This window comes from Panulirus ornatus, chromosome 46, assembly GCF_036320965.1.
Source record: "Panulirus ornatus isolate Po-2019 chromosome 46, ASM3632096v1, whole genome shotgun sequence".
Lineage (NCBI taxonomy): Eukaryota > Metazoa > Arthropoda > Malacostraca > Decapoda > Palinuridae > Panulirus > Panulirus ornatus.
In genome coordinates, this window is record NC_092269.1 from 37,416,333 (window position 1) to 37,440,163 (window position 23,831).

At 35.8% G+C, this 23,831-nt stretch overlaps 1 protein-coding gene across 2 annotated transcripts in view; it reads right to left on the reverse strand.

Annotated features, from left to right (window-relative positions):
- Nucleotides 1-1,858: 1,858 nt before the first annotated feature.
- The window catches only part of lost (methenyltetrahydrofolate synthase domain-containing protein lost), a 44,588-nt gene continuing 22,615 nt past the window's right edge, over nt 1,859-23,831 (reverse strand). For both annotated transcript variants that reach the window (XM_071689122.1, XM_071689123.1), the window contains exons 9-12: nt 21,815-22,014; nt 21,045-21,273; nt 18,817-18,938; nt 1,859-16,486 (exon numbers count right to left, since the gene is read on the reverse strand). In XM_071689122.1, coding sequence (XP_071545223.1) covers nt 16,240-16,486; nt 18,817-18,938; nt 21,045-21,273; nt 21,815-22,014 — 798 coding nt within the window. In that variant the 3' untranslated portion in view covers nt 1,859-16,239. The remainder of the gene's footprint in view (nt 16,487-18,816; nt 18,939-21,044; nt 21,274-21,814; nt 22,015-23,831) is intronic.

The window sequence follows — 23,831 nt, forward strand, 5'->3', positions numbered from 1 at the left end:
CGCATTGGCCTTGCAGGGTAACTGATAAATAAAATCTCAGAGAAACAGACACCTCTTTGCCAAATCCCTACCCATCTCTGGCAATACATGGCAAATAGCCCTTTCCTTCAGAGCCATTCAAAAGGCCATGACATTGGTCATAATGTCAACACAAATTTGTTAAGTGACATGACATATGTGCTAATTACTTCAATCTTCAACTAAACAAGCATCCTGGTGAAGACAGGATAATGTGAGGGGCCAAGGGTGTAATTTTGTTGAAACATCATGGGAATTTCAATTTGGTTGCATTGTTAGGCTTCATTTTGCTGTAACGCTTTCTTAATATCTGTATCTTATTCAATTCAATTCTAGGATGAGTGTGAAAAATAGAGAAGAAACTAATTTGGGCCTTCAAATGATTTTAGTCATGAATTTTTTAGATGGAAAGGTTATATGAAGAGAAAAAGACAAAACAAAGAAGGGAATTCCACACCTTCAAAGCACTAGGAAAGGAAGTATCATGATGGTCAATCCTCATGTGGTTGGTCTATACGAAAAATGTAAGGGAACCAGCAACCTTGTGTGTACCATGGGTCTAGACCTTAGGGAATGGGATACATGCATACAGCTCATGAGGGCAGTGGCTGAGATAATACCTGTAAAACAGAGAAGAATTCAACAAAACAGTGATCAAAATTGGATGGCTGGGGTGGGGCAATAGCAGGAGAGTTAATAAGGATGAATGCATTTGACTTCATTCTGACTAAAAGGCAGAAGAATAGCCCATATGTGAGCAGTGCTCCATGCAAAGGTAAATGAAAACTGTTAAGATGTGAAATAACTACCCATAGATTATTTGCAGCACAAATTCAGCAAACCCAGCTTTTGCAACATAAATTTGGTTATGTTCATTATGTGAGATTTCCAGGTTAGAGTGGAAGATATAATTACACCCAGCATCTTTTGTTATCATGGGGGTGAACTGCAGTTTTGAAATTCAATTGCATATAAGCGAAATTTAGAAACAGATAAAAGTAGTTCATCAGTTATGGAGACTTTGCCTTGGCCACCCCCTTGAGGGAGTTCCTGGAAGGGACAGGCATCAGATAAAAGTATTAAGTTCTTAAAACTGATAAACTGAGTTTATGGTTTTGAGAGGAGCTAAGCCTTCACAACTTAAGTAGTTACGGCATCTATATCATCAGTACTCCTATTTTGGGAAATAATGTTTTATCTACTTTGTTTAGAAAGGCTGTGAATGAAGTAAATCTCCAGCACAGTAACAACATAAAGTAAGGGTACTCATAAATAAAGCCAAATTCTTATTTCCATTTCAGTGTGCCTCATATTCTTGACTACTCGTATACTGGGTAAAGTTGGCACAATGCCAAATTGGAAGATCCCTACAATATGATGGGAAAGTCCTCTACTTATGACCATTATGCATCTTAACAGTTTGTTTTTCTTAATGGATCATCAACTAGCTTGAGCCTAAGCAGCCCTAGTCACGTCAGATTGTCAGGAAAATCTCGCAGCAAAAAGATATTTTTGTTGCATATCTCTGCTAGTTACTTTTCAAACATTTCATTATCACACTCAAATGTGCTAAACATTGAAGAGATAAGAATCTGATAACCAATCACTGTAAATTTTCAATTGAAAGACTGTCAATAATTGTTTCAACACATCCATTCCAGATAGTATATGACCACCAAATAAGTCATTGTTTCAGGGTCCTACAGGATTAAAACAAAGCTGTCATGTACAATAATGGTTTCCTAAAATCATATCTGCATGAAACGAAATGGTCTTATGAAGGCCGTACAAGCTGCTTATTGGTAAAGAGCATTAAATATCAGGTTATGAAGAAGTCATATTCATTTTATCTAAACTCACAGATTTAATATCCTTGTAAATGAGAACACAATGCTGTCTTGTACATGATGAATAATTGTTGAATACTAGTCCAGTAACAAAGAATATACCCCACATTCTAATGAAAGTACAAAACCTAAGTACCTCTTCATCACCTAAGTGATAAAAGTGTTTCCTGTTCAAGTTCCTAAAGGAGCATAAACAAAGCAAATGAGGATACTTCTTACAAATTTCACTTCTATCTAAACATGTTTAATACCAAAGGGGTAATTAATACTACATTTTCAAAGGCCAAGATTTTTAAAAATAAGAAAATATAAACATTCCTGCTCTATGTTATTAGAGATTGACAATATTTTTCAATTTTCATACATAAAGCTGTGAAAAAAAAATCCCTTCTCTCTAAGTGCAAAACCAGACTCTCTCCACTTTATTTTTCAACAGCATCAGCAAGAAATTTGTTTATGTATAAAGTAAACAAAACAATTACACTGTGAAATCATTAAGTTCCATTTCCTTAATGGTTTCAATCTCAAATTTTCAAGCAGCATGACCTACATCCCCCCCTCTCCAAGTATGATTATATAGTGGAGAAGGAAGTCCAACCTATAGTTCAAATAGACTGAAAGAAACTATACATCAAAAGCCTTTAAATGCAGATAAGCAATGTTTGCATATCAAAATTCAAAAATAAATCACACACTGGAAAACTATTTACTTCACCCACAAATACATACAGAAATTGAAGGAGAGTTCAACACTAAATTTCAATATATTTACTTCTAATGCCCTTTATCTACTGAGAATCTAATAATAATGCAATGGGAACCGAGGAAAAAACTCTTGAAAGGGGTTCGATTAGTTTTAGGGAAGAATAATTCATGATTTGCATTAGTGTATAATACACAGTTATAATCTGATGACAATGCAAGAAGTACTGCATAACCTTCTAAAAACAATGGAATACCAAGTGTGCATCCTCTGTAGTTTTATGGAAAAAAACTGAAGCTTTTGACTTCTGAGATCACTTCCCAACATTTGCTCATGCTATGCTTGAAAACATAAGCAACATATAACAGGAAACACACACATACATATAAAAAACAAGTTTGAGCATGTGCATCAGCAAAAATGTTTTCATTACACAATGGCATATCTCCTCCTTACTTTCTGAGCCTAGAAAATGGCAAGCTGAGGGTACTTAACTGTACCCAGAGATAATTGTAATACGAATTACAAGAAAAACCCTCTACATTATTCATGTGGAACACGAAACCACTTTCAATGGCCACTCACTGGTATTAAGACATGTACGGATCACTGTAAACAATGATTGAGTAAGTTGCCTTATCTCACCAATTGATGGCAACTACAGTTCAAATCTCTAAACCATGTGGGAGTCAAAACTGTAATTTTCCACAAGAAACTATTAGGATACACGGGACAGCAACGAGGACAGTACTACCCAACTTGCTCTAACTACACAAATAAATAATCCAAAACTATAAACTGATTTTTTGAGCCAAAAACAAGTTGGGGTACTTTATCATTTCATAAGATGGTAATTAATCCATATGTAGGGTTGGTGGCTACTCACCTACCCTCCACTAAAGACTACCGAGCTCTTTAGTTAAAAAGTTAAGAAATATGGGAAGGGTAACTGTCTTATAACACTACTGACTACTGTGAGGACTATGAATAAAATAAAAAAAATTCTGGCAATACAAAGGGAACTTTCAGCTGCATCACAATTTAAAAAATACCAAAAATTAACCCAAAATGATTGCACATGATGTGATTAGTGAAAAACCACTTTGCAATCAAAATTGGCATAAATATACTTTACTTAACATTTATGATGAACTACATACTTTCATGTCAAGGTATGAAAAAGCAAATGGTAAATATGTGTGTAAAATGTGAATACAATAAATTACCATAAATAAGCTGTGACATGCATGAAATTATTCATTGTGCAAGGGACAGACAGAACACTTACAACCACTTTAAAGAGACTCTGGAATACTCCTAAAACCTAATCTTTTCTTCTGCAAACTTCAGTTCACAAAAGATGAGTATATTGGTGTGTCTGCCCCAATAATTCTCTTGCTATGGCAAAAGAAAAAAAATCCATCAGCCAAAAGTCGAAGTAATGAAAACTGTGCACTCTGATTCTGATTTCAAGTCTATGTTAGCTTGACAATAAAAATATTTATTTCTTAATATCATCATTCACTGACATAAAAATTTTTTTTTCCTTTCTTTGATTGCAATAAAAAATCGAGATAATATACCATATAATCTGATATTCACTTCCAGATGACCATTGGTAGGATTTCTTAATAATAAACATGAATAAGAGGATACAACAGAATGAAAAAATAAAGGCTTTTGCATTGCCTAATGTTCAAACATGATTCAAAAAGGAAACAATGAGCACATAAAACTCCTTGCCTTCATTCATTTCTGTCACTAACAAGCCACACAGGAAACATCATCATTACCCCCTGCTTCAGTGAGGTAGAGCCTGGGAAACAGACAAAAAGGCCACATTTGTTCACACAACAGTCTTTAGATGTCATGTGTAATGCACCAAAACCACAGATCCCTATCCACATCCAGGCCCCACATACTTTTCCATGGTTTACCCCGGACCTTTTACATGCCCTGGTTCAGTCCATCATGTTAATCCTGGTATACCTGGTACACCACTCCAATTCGCTCTACTCCTTGCATGCCTCTCACCCTCCTGTATGTTCAGGCCCCAATCGCTCAAAATATTTTTCACTCCATTCTTCCACCTCCAATTTGGTCTCCTACTTCTTGTTCCCTCCATCTCTGACACATATATCCTCTTTGTCAATCTTTCCTCACTCATTCTCTCCATATGTCCAAACCATTTCAACACAAACTCTTCTGTTCTCTCAACCACACTTTTTTTATTTCCGCACATATCTCTCACCCTTTCATTACTTACTGGATCAAACCAACTCACACCACATATTGTCCTCAAACATTTCATTTCCAACTACTCCATACAACTTTATCTACAGCCCATGCCTTGCAACCATATAACAATGTTGGAACTACTATTCCTTCAAACATACCCATTTTTGCTCTCCACGGTAACGTTCTCTCCTTCCACACATTCTTTATCACTCGCAGAACGTTTGCCCCCTCCCCCACCCTGTGACTCACTTCCACTTCCATGGTTACATGCGCTGCTGAGTCCACTGCCAGATATCTAAAACCCTTCACTTCCTCCAATTTTTCTCCATTCAAACTTACCTCCCATTTAACTTGTCCCTCAACCCTAATGAACCTAGTAACCTTGCTCTTATTCACATTTACCATCAACTTTCTCCTTTCACACACTTTTCCAAACTCAGTCACCAACTTCTGCAGTTTCTCACTCGAATTGGCCACTAGAGCTGTATCATCTGCAAACAACAACTGACTCACTTCCCAGGCCCTCTCATCCCCAAAAGATTGCATACTCGTCCCTCTCTTCAAAATTCTTGCATTTACCTCCCTAACCACACCATCCATAAACAAATTAAACTCTTTCAAAAAGAACCATCTTCTACATGCCCCAACACTATAAAATTTGCCACCTCCACAGAAAATAACTACATTATAAGATATATATGAAATTTCTATCATGCATTGTTCTTGAGTTATCATGCTAACAAGAATATGTCCACATACAGAAAGGTTGATGCATAGGTGCTGAAATTAAGTCCAGAATACACATGTGCTGGTAGGACAAAAATAGAATGCAGAATAAAAAGAATAAAATCTTGCATATGAAAATGAAAACAAACCTGCAGAAAACGTAGACCACTCTGTTTCAATGTAAGAAGCAACTGAAACCAAGAAACTGAAAGAAAACACCATATACATCACTAATTAATTGTAAAGAGAGGCTGCAGTTGCTATGCACTATCTGGCACTGCCCTCCAAGCTTCAGAAATACAGACATAGGATGGCCTACTGCCAGACACTAAAAATAAATAAAATACTAAAATGTTAATTCTATTTACCAATATGCCAGGCAGCTTCATACTTACCATATGTACAAAATTGCACCCTTAACCTAACTAAATTTGGAAGGAGGCTTATTTACTCAATGCTGTTGACTAGAATTGCGTTTAAACAACTGAACTAAAGTAAACTCTGTTTTTCCTAGTGACAGACTAGAAGCTGCAGCCTAACTAAAGACAACCAGTTTGCCATAAAACTGCATCACACTTTTCCCAGGGATCTCACTAAAATTTTGTAAAATCAATATAAACAATGTATGAGTACATCTCTATGCTATATTCTACAGAAGCAAGGTGCAAGAAATGTTGCTTCCTTCCATGCTTACTAGTAAATGTACGGCATTTTGATGCAAGTACAATAAAGTAAAAAAAAAAAAAAGAAAAGTTCTGCTACTCTGCAGTGACCTATAGTTTAGGTACTACCAACAGGACTGTACTGATTTATTGTGAGACTGTTGAGCAGCATAAATCTTTGTTCACAGTGACTGGCAACAGTGAGTAGTCATTTGCATTGGTTTGTGGAGCTACTATAGTGTAATCATTTAAATGTACCAGACAATCTATGGTTAAAAATTTTGTCAATGTTAGATGTTAGAGTTTCAGTACCATCAAATTGCTGTTAAGCTCAAAAAACAAAGAAGTTCTTTTCATGTTAATATGAAAATACATTGAATATCTAATATCTAATCCAAAATAAGTTCTCTAGATAAAATTCCTAATTTCAAATTACATATACTTTGAATTAATAATACAAATTCTTTGGAGATTATTGATTTTTACAATAAATATACACTGAAGAATCAGGCTGACATGCAAAGTACACATCCATTCAATTCAGCAGCTTTTCATTAAGAAATTACAACTTTTATGGGATGCTTAACCTTAAGGAAAAAATAATGGCAACCATCTCATCATATTTAAGATCCTACTAAGGTAACTTTAATCGATCTTCATGTACAAATTCGCCATACTATCTATAAATGCATTCAATACTCCTATGTACAAATTCATAAAAATTTCAAGACTTAAAGTATACGACATAACCTATGCAAGGACCATACAATATTTCTGTTTATTAATTTTGTTTTTAAACAGCATATCTTTTTTATTTTCTACCATTACTCACAATAGAACTCTGAATATTTCGACTTTTTCTAATCCCACAAAGGACCGGCTAGATTCTGGCTGCTTAAGGCAGCACTTACAATAGGATCTTTTCATACATGTGTCTACTCAAATCTTCTCTACATATGAATAATCACAATTAAAGACTGGCTTTGGGAAGGCTGATAGCAGAAATGCCAAATGCCATTAGCTGCAGCCAGTCTTGAAAATGTATGAAATAACTGCTGAATAAAAAAATCTAAAACCCCCATGACACTGTAGTAAACAGATACATATTCAAATTATGAAACTTAAAAAGATCTTAAATTTAAGTACATAAAAATATTTCTAGAAAGACATAGAGCATAATTTTTCTGACACTGCTACTAATGACAATGAAAATGATAGTCTGTAACTAATACATCACCCATCCTGTAAAGTTGTTCTAAGTTTCTACACACAAACTCGTTCAGCTACCAATTTCCAGTGTTACAGAGACTTGACCCATCAGCAGCAAAGGAATCATTGAATGGGACTTAAGTTTCCTGTTGAAAGTTTGACAAGTTGTGCAGTTTGCTTGTCATAAGTGAGCACAAGGTACTATTATGTTCTAATGCATGATGGCTAAAACCTGTTCACTGAAAGATCCTATGAATAATGATTATTACATGCACGATATTTTGTAAATATAAACAAATGCTAGGTAGATCATTCCTTAAATGCATCATAATGAAATAAATCATTGCTTTCGTTAGCATTATGCACCAGTGTCATGGGCAGGACTGTAACATGCTCTCATCTTAGGCTTATGACACTTATTACTCGTGCCAAGGTAGCCAATATCTGAAATATCTAAACATCTATTCAACAGGAGCAATGGCTAGGTTTTTTATACCGCACTAGTATAAATGTCATTTGTCACGAAGATATGAGCACTGTAAGTATCTGATACATTAATGTGCTTTTAAACACCTTTTTGATAAAAGTTGTTTTAAGATGTTGCAACATACTTTGTCTTAAGGCATTGCAATAACATAAAATCCCAAACAGATAGTACTCTAAATCACAAAACTTTTGCCAGAAACACATTATGCCATGGTCATCTTAGCCAGCAGCCAGCAGTTCATCCGTGTCACCAGTAAAGTAAGACGACTCAATTTAGTAGCATCTATCACTGTCATTATTACTAATATTCTATAGCTTCAAGACTGTGCTCCACACAGATACAGGGTAAAGTGAGCTCCTAAGAGATTATAGGTCTTTAATGATGATATTAATGACAATTAAGCCTTGATGCTATTAACAACAATAAAACCTTGTTAAAGTTGACTTCCTGCTCAAATTGTTCACACTTACTGGCAGAAACCACTTACACCCCAATTCTATTGCCAGTAAAACAAAAAATTCATTCATGGATTACTACAGCGCTAGGTTTATGAAAATCTTAATTCTGTCTGTATGTTAAATACCTCATTCACATCAAAAAATATTTCTCTGAACCTGGTAACAAGTTTTGCTTAACAAATCACAGGTCAAACTCTAAATGAGCATCAGTCAATTGAATTCTTTCATGCTAGCTTAAAGGTGACATGTACTCTTAATTGAAAATTGCCCACTTCTTCTCTAGTTACTTGTCATGGAATTACCAACAGCCCCCTTGTCTGAGCACAGCATTGGGCAACAGTATGTTAATGGCGATATTTGCACATGGAATATTGATCAATAGCATGAGCAAATACTTAGGTCACTTAATCCTTAGATCCTGAAGTTAGTGATTCCACTACAAGCCAAAGTTCTGTGTATGGTCTTTACTGTCTGAAGACAAAGTATTGTCACATTTCAAAACTTAAAAAGGTCCCTGAACTCTCCCCAAGGAGCACATCATCACCAAAATCTTACAGTACTTTCCTTAGACTAGAGTAAGCTTGAATACCTATGAAATGAAGAAGCAAAGGCCAAAAACATTATTCATGAAACAGTGAATGATGTATTCATGAAACAGTGAGTGTTAACAGTTATGAAAGTGAGCATTAATATTCATGAGATAGTGTTAATATTCAGGTAAATGGAGTGTTAATGTTTGTGAAGCAATGAGTATCAACATTTATGAGTGTTAATGTAACAGTGATTGCAGGATTTTTTTATGTGACTGTTATGAGTGACTGCTACTGCTGACTTTTGGTCATCAGTCATTTAAACATCAATAAAAAAGTTTTGACGAACAAAAAATTTTTGTACTGTGGCAAAGTACGAATTAGAATAATCCATAACTTGCTTCACAACAGCAATTCCATACCTAATGTGGTAAAGCTGGAAAAGAACTATCAGTCAGTGCAAGATAACCCCAAATCTTAACCAATGAGACGTTGACAACTTTTTCTTATCCTATACCAGCTACTATATCTCAAACTGTAACTCTAGATGTAACACTGTCATATGGTAAAAATCCAAAAACCCAATACAAAGATAGAGTATCCTAACCCATATTAAGCACATGTGTGTAAATAACTTTATCAGCTGAAAGGTAAAATGATTGAATAGACTCAGCTCTATTCAGATTTTAAATACTAAACACTAAAGTATCACACAGTGAATATTCTACTGCATAAGATATCCTCATCCAATCAAATAGGAAACCTATTTTCCAGTTTCTCACTAACCTCATTAGGATGTATCCAGTCTTTGTCAGGAGTTAATAACAGGTGCAGTATAACCTCTGGTTGGCTGATCTAGATTTTGGTGAAAAAGAAATTTTTAACTAGCCTAGTCCCTTCCAGTTTGACCAACAGATGGATGGATTAGAAAAATCTACAATAATATCATCTCTTTGACTTACTATATCTATTATTTCATTTCACAATACACTGTCAGTTTTCTTAGTTTGGTGGTCTGTACAAAACTACAAAGTTTCTTTTCAATGCTAACAGTGTTCACTTCTATAGTCTTCAATTCTTTCACTATCAATTCTAATTACATCCTATTTTTCAAGTAAAACCTCTTTTCCTACACAACCTATCCTCAAATCTTTGGTCTAGGCATTCTTCTTGGGATTTTATTAAGCAAGAAGATAATCCTCTTTATACATATCCAGGTTTTCTATTAGAGCATGTATAAGCTCATTTCTTCACATGATTATTCTAGCATTTACATTAAATACCTATACCTATTCATTCAAAGGTTCTTCTTACATTACTGACCTTAAGGATGTAGCTCTCACTGCACATCTTACTTATTGCATAATACTGTTCCTCTCTGGACCTTTAATTGTTTTTGTTTGATAAATTTTTTGGTATGTTCCATGGTACTCTTTAAAAATTCAATGATTCTGTTTTCCTTGTTGAGAGGGTTTCTGGCTCAACAGATTTTCCTTTATGCCTTCAATTTGTTGCCACACACAGATTATTATATCATTCTCTCTAAGCAACATAGTTCCAGTTCTTTCAGCATTTTACATTAGTTCTTATGTTCTATCGCCTTATTCTTGCTAGTGAATTGTTACTATGATTTATTTCCATTTGTTTTGCTGGTGACTATACCCACAGTAGAATCCAATTTTGCTTCTTCTGAATACATTAAACATTTTCATCAATTGTTTTCTGTCTCTTGCAGTGAGTTTGAGAAACATAACGCACATTACTTGGCTCCATAGCATTACTTTCATCATGTACTTCCTGAATTCTAGTTTATCACATTATGACATCTATATCTTTTACATCTGTTTTCCCTTTCTAATGCTTTTTCTGTTGGGCATTAGCGTGGTCACCAATACATTCCCATACATGATAAACATAACCAAATTTGTTTGTACTTTTGGATGCATCTGAATAACATGATGAATCATGCAGTAACTTGATAGCAATAATGTGATGAGTAATCCTTCACCTTAATTCACTACTCACAAGAATTCTGGACAGAATTTTTCTAACAGCTTCTGTTTGAGCTATGAGCTTTCATGGTCTGGAAGTAAAGATCTGGGAACAGATTTCTCTGCTTCTAAGGTTCATTACAGGCTGGCCCAGAAAGACAGATATTTGGAAATAATTTTCTTTTGATAAGACTGATGGACTTCCATTACAAGAACTAGCTGCTCTAGCTATATTGACCGACAACCTTAAAATTACTACTCACAATCACCAGAATGTCACAAATGTTCTGTGGATGTTGCCTAGTCTACCACATTGTGCGAATATCAAGCATATGGGCATAAACAAAAACCATTACACTGATCCCATCACATGCATATGTACATAATTCTTCCACTTAAAACAGGATAGGAATATTGCAAAATTTTTGTTTTACTTTTCTTTCAGGCTTATTTGCTGTTTCCCAAATTATCAAGGTGTATGCATCAAAACCACAGCCTTCTATCCACAACCAGACCTCCAAGACTAATCTCTGGTTCTCCTGGTTGCTTCATTGTGCCCCAGTTCAGTCCACTAACAGCATGTCACCCTCTGTATACACTGCTCAGTTTCACTCTATCCTGTGCATTCTTTTCATGAATATCAAAATCATTCCATGTAGAAAAAAAAATACTGCTCTTTAATGACTGGTCCAACTTAATGAAGTTGTTATATATACCTGACTCTACATAGTGACGTAAAAATGACCACAAAACCACACTCTTGAAAAAATCATAATTTCTCATTGTAAAGAATATTGAATTGCATTTAAGGTCTATGGATATATAGGCCAATGTAACATCTAGAAATTACGTACCTCTTGAGTTGCACAGCAGTGACTCCATTACAGGAACTGGGAACTAGGCATCCCCTCATTTAGTCAGCCTGTAGTATTAGGGTTGGGGATCCCATTTGTAAAAAATGCATTCATGCAGAGGTGAATGCTTGTTAACAGAAACTGAATTAAGTGAGAGCAGATTAATGGTAACAAAATATCTTTAACCGATACATAAATAAAGGCACAGCTGATAATTTATACAAGTTTACTACGATGAAATTTACCTCTCCCAATATATGGAGTGTATCATTGGATTTTGAAACAAGGAAAAATTTTCCTGTAACTGGCACTAGCCTCAAGTTGTCAACACTTCATTGGTTTTGATCTGATGCCTGCTTTGTGAAAACTACTGACAATTTCATTCTTATGTGGCCTACCTTCTGCTGACAGGTGAACACTACTGTAGCTGTTTTAGTCGAGCATGGGTTGTCCTACCCTACTCTTCCTGCACAATACAGAAATCACATAATTAGGAGTATGATCATGAAAATATCATCTGTAATCAGGTCAATTTCCACACGTTCCTAAAATGAGGATGTCCAACACAAGTATAAAGCAACATGTAGTAGTTCTAAAAACTATGTACAAATACAATCATAATATTGATTATCAAGGTCCAGTAAGGAAAACTGACATGTATCTATATCTGTCATGTCGATGATTCAAAACCCTCTTGGATGGATGTTCATCATAATAAACAGGAAACATTTTGACTAATGCCACTTATCTTGTGCTCAAATAAAGAACAATAACGTTAAAATCAACCTATTTCTATGAAAAAAGAAAGGCTTAATGTAAAATTACAGTTGACTTAGTTTTTTGTATGTCTCATACTGCTGGTAACCAGAATCTCTTCATTTAAAAAAAAAAAATTTATTTGAATAACAAATATTAAGAGATACAATTTAAAAACATAAAAAAGAAAACTTAATTTTCTTTGAACATGGTATGTTCACCAAAATTATTTTCTAACTGATATCAAACTGTACAATTTACTAGAATCAAAAGATACAATAAAATCTACTATAATCAAAGATAAAGTATAAATTACTATAATCAAAAGACAAGTTAGGCACTGTGTTTATATCACCAGATGATTACCAGTCAATCTTAAAAGTGCAACCTGGTTCAGATGGTGCTTATGCTACAGGCATAGCATGTTCAGTTCACAAGGAATTAATCTGAAATTTGTAAACAGCTCTAAAATTGGAATTACCACATGAAATGTGGTTGACAAAATAAAATTCAAATCTATATGCTACTAGAAAAATAACTTCTTCATAAAAGAATTAAATTAACTGAAACTAAGAGCCTTTTCTTATTTACACTATTAAAGCTATAATCATCTTAATATAAATGGTAAGAATATACCATGTTTACAAAATGAATCAGGCACTATATTGTATCACCATTCTAATGATCAACAAGAATTGCAGACAGCCTAGCATATTAATACAAAATTATTTTCATTAATATTAGTTTAAGTTCAAACTTCATGGTAGTTCATCAGTTGCCTGACAATTAACTTACACTTATTTCAATATTATAAGCAGTATAACAAATATTGTACTTTTGCTCACACCCACAATATTTATGTAAAAAAATGTGTCAACCTTAAGTATGTCCTGGCAGGGATATAGTAGCTCTAATTGAAGGTACTGACATTTCATTTACTGAAGTAAACCAACACTGAAGTGGCACAGGAGCCTCCTAACAATGCTACATGGCCATAAACACTAGACATTAAAAACTGTACTCAAGCCAGACATGCAGGAGGCAAGGAATATCATGCTGCATGAAAAGTACAGTCACTGAAATAAGAGCTGATTATTCACGAAAATTTTTAGGTTTTGAAGATAGTGTAAAATCATGTTAAAGATATATCATAAAATACTGTATATGGGTAAAGCTATGATAAACAATATCTAATATGATAGTTACCTTGTAAAGAATTTTTTTGACATATTCAAACCTAAGATATACAAGGCTTATAATAATACTCTGGCTTGATACTGTACAATAATAGTTAACAGCTTTAGAATAAAAGAAAAACAAAAACTGTATACAAGGAAGAAGGTTTCTAAGGAAATATACACAAGTCAAATTTAGCATGCCAATCTTCATGATGGTGACCTCATTCAAACTATTGGTAAACAGATGTTCATTGCCCCACCTCATGAAGATGATATGGATTACCTATTCAAAGACATTTGTTGCACAAAGAATAAGTGAATTTCTAAGAACTAATTCAAAAGAGCTGTTAATATACTATAATAAAGAAATATTTTTCCTTAATCCCATCATTTTGTATCATGGGAAATTCAAACATATCTGGACTTGACAAAGACAATTACAATAACATTTTTACATTAAGTTTTTATGTGAAAGCACTATCAAAATAAAAATCAACTATCTATCTTGTACAAAATAACTACAGTATATGTAAAAACTTTAAAACAATAACATTTTTACATTAAATTTTCATGTAAAAGCACTATTAAACAAAAACCAATTACATATCTTGCACAAAATTACTATTGCATATGTAAAACTTTAAAAGTATTCCATAGGTAATATCCAGTTATGATCATTACCACTATGAAAAAGCTTCAAAACAGAAAGCCATTTATCTTAAAGCTTCTTCATCATTATGTTGTGTTAAGAGTGTGTGTTTAAAAGCAATGGCATTCCTTGCATTACCTTATCCTACAATATTAGCCTCACACTTTTGATATAATTTGTCTGAAATGTACGCTGGTTTTACAGATAATCAAACGTGTAAAGTTCTGGTTGTTTCAAAATACATAATTACTCTTTTACAGACACAGGAACTATGATCTGGACTTAAAAGTTTGAATAAAAATATGTATTTCCAACTGTTCTATTCTTTCAGATATATGTAACAAGAAACCTAAAATGTGCTTTTGATAAAAGCACATAGCAACTTTCAAAACAAATTCTAATTCAAAATAGAATAATGTAAGAAGCAACTTGAACATTGTTATGGATTACAAAATTACTTGAATGCCAGGAACTTTCAGGACAATGAAATATCCAAAAGCATGAGGACTGACTGGACACATGAAAACTTTGCTTTGAGCACACTTTTTTCGATTTGTCAAGTATTTATATTTAGACAGTAGTAAAACTTCAATACCCATTATACTAAAATTTTTCAAGTCTTCCAACAGAAATGGTCACAGTAAGAAATTTCTAATAATCATAAGCTCTTAAATTTCTCATGATTTCATGAACTTCTGTCAAAGGTGTGAGAGCTTGGGCATGGTGTTGAGTAGTCTAAACTATATTATGTATTTCTGATTCCATGGTATCTTGGAGGTGTTGTTAACAGTCAGTATGTACGTAGTTTGCATGTCTCATTATGAGTATCGTAAGAAAAGCAAGCACAGTAAAAGTGTGTCTTTGGTGAGTGTTCGGAGGTGGTTTGGATAAACTGTCTATGTATCGAGCAGCTCCATGTGTCTACATTGTTCATGATTCCAATATATTCTTCTTAGTTGGAATCCCTTGCAATCACCCTATCAAACTAAATCATCCTGTCCAGGAACGTTTATACAGCTTCAGCAATATTTTGGTGCAAGTTATGGCATAGAAATAATTGAAGTATAAATATACACTATTTACTAAAATCAATAAAAACTTCATAACAATTCCTTCATCTTTAAGACTTTAGTTACTAGAAAAACACTCATGAGCTATGCTAATGTTCTTGACTACAGTATATGTTACTTTTCTGAAGTACTGGTGACATGACAAAGCCTCTCCAGTATATAGTTCCCCTAAAACAAACTCAGTGATTAGGAATTTATATTTAGTACAGTGTATCCTCCCAATCTTAGACTATGTGAATGCTGCAGCCCCATAACCCAGATGTTTTGAAAACCTGTCAGTGTCCAAGTTTTGTCTGGTTATGCGAAAAAAAAACACATCCAGGTTCTGGATATTTTGTCCAAATGGTGCAATTAATGATGCTCAGTTTTTCTCATCCGAATCCAAAATTTGTCCCAAAACTGTAAGAAATACTCTAGGTTCAGGATGATACACTGTATGATTATACACATATACATATATATATATATATATATATATATATATATATATATATATATATATATATCCATATCCCTAGGGGATAGGGAAGAAAGAATACTTTCCACATATTCCCTGCGTGTCGTAGAAGGCAACTAAGGAGCAGGGGCTGGAAATCCTTACCTCTCGTTTTTAATTTTCCAAAATAAGGAACAGAGAAGGGGGCCAAGTGAGGATATTCCCTCAAAGGCTCAGTCCTCTGTTCTTAATGCTACCTCACTAACGCGGGAAATGGCGAATAGCATGAAAAAGAAAAATATATAATATATATATATATAGCTGATGCTCCTACTCTTAATGCATAGGTATTGAATAGAGGAAAACAATTCAAAGCAGATTCCCAGACCACACATCCCTTTACTTTGCATTCCCTACACTATCAAACTCACTGCCCTCCCCACCCTATATCTCCATCTTGTTCCTCCCCTCCTATTCCTTCAGCTTTGTCCTTGGCACGCTCAACTACCACCAACTGATCCTTTAGTGTAAGCCCATCTAATTTAGACAAGACATTATCACATTCTTCAACTGGATCTGTAAAGCGCAAGAAGGCAAATCCACTGCGACCTCGCCATGTAATGTCAACAGGCTGGACCTCACGACTCTGTAGAGCAGCTTTTAGTTCTCGCACTCTGAAATCAAGAAATATATCTATGTTCATTATGGATACACAAATACTTGCTTATGTACCTTCATCACCAATACTCTCATCCTCATCATATCATCTACCAATTAACTATGGGACATGTACATATCAGCACATTATACTGTAAATACCAAAAATATGGATTTGTCTTAATCAAAATAAAATCTAATAATCTTTAACTCTGTATAATCACCCTCATTAATAGCCAACATATAACAATGAATAATCATCCTGATGAGAAAAATCCTTATCTTTCCTCGGTGTAAAATGCCATCTCCTCTACTGATTCTGATTAATCATCCCCTCACAGGCAATGGGGCATTTGAACTGTAACAAATCCTGCTGAATATGGAGAAAAAACATATAGGAAGTGCTATAATTCTAATCAGTACTTCATACAGAGCACCTTTTTCTTCATACTAGGCAGCCGTTTCCTGTGTTAGTGAGGTAGTGCCAGGAAACATTAGACACATCTACTCATAAACAAGTGAGTATGAATATGTATGTGCATATATGTAAATGGCTTTGTATGTATATGTATGTTTATATATGTTGATATGTATATGTACTATCCCTGGGGATAGAGGAGAAAGAATACTTCCCACATATTCCCTGCATGTTATAGAAGGTGACTAAAAGGGGAGAGAGCGGGGGTTGGAAATCCTCCTCTACTGTATTTTCTAGTTTTCCAAAAGAAGGAACAGAGAAGGGGGCCAAGTGAGGATATACCCTCTAAGGCTCAGTCCTCTGTTCTTTATGCTACCTCGCTAATGTAGGAAATGACAAACATGTATGAAAAAAGTATACATGATGTCTCCATGGTTGTTTAATTTGTTTATGGATGGGGTTGTTAGGGAGGTGAATGCAAGAGCAAGTATGCAGTCTGTTGTGGATGAGAGGGCTTGGGAATTGAGTTAGTTGTTGTTCGCTGATGATACAGTGTTGGTGGCTGATTTGGGTGAGAAACTGCAGAAGTTGGTGACTGAGTTTGGTAAAGTGTGTGAAAGAAGAAAGCTGAGAGTAAATATGAATAAGAGCAAGGATATTCAGTACAGTAGGGTTGAGGGACAAGTCAGTTGGGTGGTAAGTTTGAAAGGAGAAAAACTGTAGGAAGTGAAGTGTTTTAGATATCTGGGAGTGGATTTGGCAGCAAATGGAACCAAGGAAGTGGAAGTGAGTCACACGGTGGGGGAAGGGGCGAAAGTGCTGGGAGCATTGAAGATTGTGTGGAAGGCGAGAACATTATCTCGGAAAGCAAAAATGGGTATGTTTGAAGGAATAGTGGTTCCAACAATGTTATATGGTTGCAAGGCGTGGATTATAGATAGGGTTGTGCGGAGGAGGGTGGATGTGTTGAAAATGAGATGTTTGAGGACAATATGTGGTGTGAGGTGATTTGATCGAGTAAGTAATAATAGGGTAAGAGAGACGTGTGGTAATAAAAAGAGTGTGGTTGAGAGAGCAGAAGAGGGTGTATTGAAATTGGTCACATGGAGAGAATGAGTGAGGAAAGATTGACGAAGAGGACATATGTGCCAGGGGTGGAAGGAACGAGGAGAAGTGGGAGACCAAATTGGAGGAAGAAAGATGGAGTGAAAAAGATTTTGGGCGATCAGGACCTGAACATGCAGGAGGGTGAAAGGCATGCAAGGAATACAGTGAATTGGAACAATGTGGTATACCGGGGTTGACATGATGTAAATGGATTGAACCAGGGCATGTGTATGCATGTGTGTGTGTGTGTGTGTGTGTGTGTGTGTGTGTGTATATATAAGTGTATGGGTGTGTTTGTATATATGTGTGTATATGAGTAGATGATATACCTGGGGATAGGGGAGAAAGAATACTTCCCACATACTTCCTGCGAGTTGTACAAGGCAACTAAAAGGGGAGGGAGTGGGGGCCCTGGAAATCCTCCCCTCTCATTTCTAATTTTCTAAAAGGAGGAAAAGAGAAGGGGCTAAGTGAGGATATTCCCTCTACGGTTCAGTCCTCTGTTCTTAATGCTACCTTGCTAAAGTGGGAAATGGTAAATATGTATGAAAAAAATGAGCAGATGGGTCTTTCTTCGTCTATTTCCTGGCACTACTTCGCTGAAGCAGGAAACGGCAATCAAGTATAACAGATAAAATAAATGAACTACCCTAAGCTAGGTACTCATTTTATTGACCAGCCCCTATGGAAGCTGAACAACAACTGGGTTATCAACTGCAGATCGGCTGCTCCAACCAGGATTCAATTTTTCAGGATTTTTCATGTTACCTGGTTTTGCATAAAAAATCTATCTCCCATGAAAGAATCCATCAAATCACTTACCTGCACGCAGGAGGAACTTTCCCAAGAAATACAGCATAAGTAATAGGAAGACGTGGTTTTCTGGGGACCTGTGATTTGCGAGTAACAACACGTTCATCAGCTTCACCCTCCTCATAGTAAAACTGGGGGAGAAATTCAGTAAATATTCTTTAACTTCAAATAAAGGGGGCCATGGGACTTCTAATAACATACTTAACTTGCCTTGTCATATTTTTTTACATAAGTGCAGCTTCTTCAGCAACAAAAACACACAAGAACTTGGTTTCCTACTTATAAATTCTATTGAAAAAATATTAGCCATTATCTGATTTAACGTTACTCCCATAAATGTGGAAGTATGTGTGTTTGATTAATATTTGTTTATTACAGGGAGAGAGTTTTACACTTGTGTTTCCATGTATTCCCAGCGTGTCGTAGAAGGAAACTATATTATCCCTAGGATAGGGTAGAAAGAATACTTCCCACATATTCCCTGCGCGTCATAAAAGGTGACTAAAAGGGGAGGGAGCAAGGGGCTGGGAATCCTTCCCTCTCATTTTCAATTTTCCAAAAGTAGGAACAGAGAAGGGGGCCAAATGAGGATATTCCCTCTAAGGCTCAGTCTTCTGTTCTTAACACTACCTCTCTAATGCAGGAAATGGCGAATATGTATGAATGGTATTGTTAGGGAGGTGAATGCAAGAGTTTTGGAAAGAGGGGCAAGTATGCAGTCTGTTGGGGATGAGAGAGCTTGGGAAAAGAGTCAGTTGTTGTTCGCTGATGATACAGCGCTGGTGGCTGATTCATGTGAGAAACTGCAGAAGCTGGTGACTGAGTTGGGTAAAGTGTGTGAAAGAAGAAAGTTAAGAGTAAATGTGAATAAGAGCAAGGTTATTAGGTACAGTAGGGTTGAGGGTCAAGTCAATTGGGAGGTAAGTTTGAATGGAGAAAAACTGGGGGAAGTGAAATGTTTTAGATATCTGGGAGTGGCTCTGGCAGGGGATGGAACCATGGAAGCGGAAGTGAATCATAGGGTGGAAGAGGGGGCGAAAAGTCTGGGAGCCTTGAAGAATGTTTGCAAGTCGAGAGCATTATCTCCGAAAGCAAAAATGGGTATGTTTGAAGGAATAGTGGTTCCAACAATGTTGTATGGCTGCGAGGCGTGAGCTATAGATAAAGTTGTGCGCAGGAGGGTGGATGTGCTGGAAATGAAATGTTTGAGGACAATATGTGGTGTGAGGTGCTTTGATCAAGTAAGTAATGTAAGGGCAAGAGAGATGTGTGGAAATTAAAAGAGCGTGGTTGAGAGAGCAGAAGAGGGTGTTTTGAAATGGTTTGGTCACATGGAGAGAATGAGTGAGGAAAGATTGACCAAGAGGATATATGTGTCAGAGGTGGAGGGAACGAGGAGAAGTGGGAGACCAAATTTTAGGTGGAAAGATGAAGTGAAAAAGATTTTGAGTGGTCGGGGCCTGAACATGCAGGAGGGTGAAAGGAGGGCAAGGAATAGAGTGAATTGGAACGATGTAGTATACCGGGGTCGACATACTGTCAATGGATTGAACCACGGCATGTGAAGTGTCTGGGGTAAACCATGGAAAGTTCTGTGGGGCCTGGATGTGGAAAGGGAGCTGTGGTTTCGGGCATTATTGCATGACAGCTAGAGACTGAGTGTGAACGAATGGGGCGTTTGTTGTCTTTTCCTAGCGCTACCTCGCACACATGAGGGGGGGAGGAGGATGGTATTCCATGTGTGGCGAGGTGGCGATGGGAATGAATAAAGGCAGACAGTGTGAATTGTGTGCATGGGTATATATGTATATGTCTGTGTGTGTATATATATGTGTACACTGAGATGTATAGGTATGTATATTTGCGTGTGTGGACGTGTATGTATATACATGTGTATGGGGGTGGGTTGGGCCATTTCTTTCGTCTGTTTCCTTGCGCTACCTCGCAAACGCGGGAGACAGCGACAAAGCAAAATAAATAAATAAATAAATAAATATATATATCATACATATTCGCCCCTTCCCGCACTAGCAAGTAAGTATTAAGAACAAAGGACTGAGCCTTAGAGGAAATTTCTTCACTTGGCCCCCTTCTCTGTTCCTTCTTTTGGAAAATTAAAAACTGAAAGGGAGGATTTCCTCCCTCTCCTTTCAGTTGCCTTCTATGACATGCAGTACACACACACGCACAGGAAATCAATGACATCCACATAAGCTGGGATTAACCTTTAAACTTACCCGATCTTTGCCATCTTCATCAGTTTCCTTGCCAACAACCTTGTCCTTAGCTCGCTCAACTACTACTGGCTGCTCTTGAAGAGTTAGTCCTTCCAGCCGTGACAAAACATTATCACAGTCCTCAGCAGGACCTGTGAAACGCAAGAAAGCAAATCCATTGCGACCACGCCATGAGATGTCAATAGGTCTGACGTCACGACTCTGTAGCGCATCTTTTAGTTCTTTAACTCTGGAATGAGCAAACTCTGTTAATCACAATTCAGCAACTCAAAAAAGAAAAAATTCTATCAAGTTATTATATTTGAACAATGGGGAAAATATAAAATACAGATGCAAGAGTGTGTGTGCGTGTGTGAAAGAAAATCAAATGAACAGACAAGGCCATGCAGGAAGTACCTAATACATAAAAATGTTTTGAGAACACAGGGAAGAAATGGATGGGAAGAGTATGACGAAATGTGTTGAGTGATGTCGGTATAGTAAATTTAACATATGAAGTTATACTATAAGAGAAGATTTTAATATTGGTGTCTTCAACAGTGAATCTAACTGCATAAATATTCTAATATCAGAATAGATTACAAAACAGGTATCTTCCACAATGAATCTCCATAAAAATTCTTAGAACTCAATCTTAGGAGAAAGTTTTTCAAGAACCACCCTGTTGAAAAATGACCTACTATAAAAAGACAGTTATCAACACAAATGCCATTTTTACATAAATAAAACATCCATGTCTTCATAAATGAACAAAAGTACATATTAACTACCTACAAGCTGGAGGAACTTTGCCAAGGAACACTGCATAAGTTACTGGAAGGCGAGGTTTTTTAGAACGCTGCAACTTGCTAGCTCTAATCAATTCCTGATCCTCATCGTCTAAGTCAGCAGATCCCAAACGATCAGGTTCATTGGTGGCCTCTACAGTCCTCCTTACAATTCGGTTCTTCTTGCTCACATTTATGGTGACCTTGTGAAGAAGCAATCTAAAGTTTTAACATATTACAATGTCTTGAATATCTAATATCTATATAAGCAGTACTTTGCTTTCAAAAGATGAAATCCCTATCAGGTGAGAGAAGTTGGCTACATTTATATGATATAAACAATGAAATCAAGTCTGGACACACATTTTCAAATAACATATCACAAACCCTAATAGTATGACTTTAGAATCAAACCTAGTTCACACAACCAATGAATGTACCTTTTAAGTACAACCTCTTTATTGAATACCCTTACAATGAAAATCATAAAAAACTGTGAAACTAAATGAAAACAGAAATGGTAATAACTAATCCAAGTGTAAGTACTTGGTCTTGTTACTGTTGCTCAAATTTTTATGCAAAGGCTGATTTTTAAAATTTCACAATCTATCATAGTAAGAGGTGATCAAAAAGCATAAAGTACAACACATCAAAGATGATCAACTTGCTCTCCTGAAATGTGAATAAGTCATGACCTCTGATTGCACCACAAAAAAGAATACTAATAAACATCAGCTCAGCATGAAGACCCATATTCTTAGTGCACTGCACCAAAACAAACCAAGGAGTCTCCTTAAGGTAGTACAGTACATAGTTAAATACATGTTTCTGAATCTCACACAGAATGTGACAATTCTATTTCTTTCTTCAACTACTTATTGTTTTATATTAATGAATATGTTTCATTTATACTGTACACTTTCTTCACATTCACATTCAAAAGAGAGTGATGTATATAACCTAACCATAAGCAACTAGCTGAACTACTGGCTGTTTCCACAATTAGTCAAATACCCACTAGAAATGCTTAAACCACAAACAATCAAATGCTGGTCTTCCTATCATGAGGGAAAACAGTAGCTATACTCTAAACACATACAGTTTCTAAAGCCTTCTGAAATCACAGAAACATGGTTCAAGGCACACAGGAATAGCTCACCTGTAGGCAACTTGCTACTTCACATAAAATAATCTTCAAGTCAAAAATACCACAGATCTATCAAGGATAATGGCAACTTAAAAATTCCTAAAGCATCTTAGAAGATGACTCCAATAGAAAACATACACTGTGTAGCTATATAGTGAACAATACTCGCTTTTAGACGGATTTTTTTTTTACTTTTTATTGGATACATTAGAGGCTTAATTAGTCTGCACATTGTCTGTCACCTTTGTAATCATATGGCACTTGTTCCATGCTCTACATTTTCATTCACATTCTATTAACACAATTACCATAGGGCAGTTGTTCTAAGCTCTACACATTCATTCACATTCTATTAACAAAATCTATTTTTAAGGATATATAAATGGCATTTTCAGGAAAAAATCTCCGGATGCAAAATCTCCATTACATTTGAAATCACATATTGTGATTCAATGTTTTTATGCAATATTTTCCTTACCTACGAATCTGTTCATATATATATATTTGCCATTTCCTGTGTCAGTGAGGTAGGGCTAGGAACAGACAAAGAAATGGCCTCCTTTGCACACATCCAGTTTCATGTTGTCATCTATTATGAAATGAAACCAAGGCCCCATCTGCAATAATGCCCCACTGACCTTTCATGGTTCCCTGACCACTTTGCACACCCTCATTCAGCCCATTTAACAACATGGAAAACACCACATTCTTATGCTAATACTTCCTTAAGAACCCCCTCTTTTACAGTATTAGAGGATAGTTCTCATTAATGTGAAATGAAGTTTTTTCATACTTGTTCAACATTTCCCACATACAAAGGTAGCACCAGGAACAGAGAAACAGAACTCTAACCTGTTTACATTCACTCTAAAG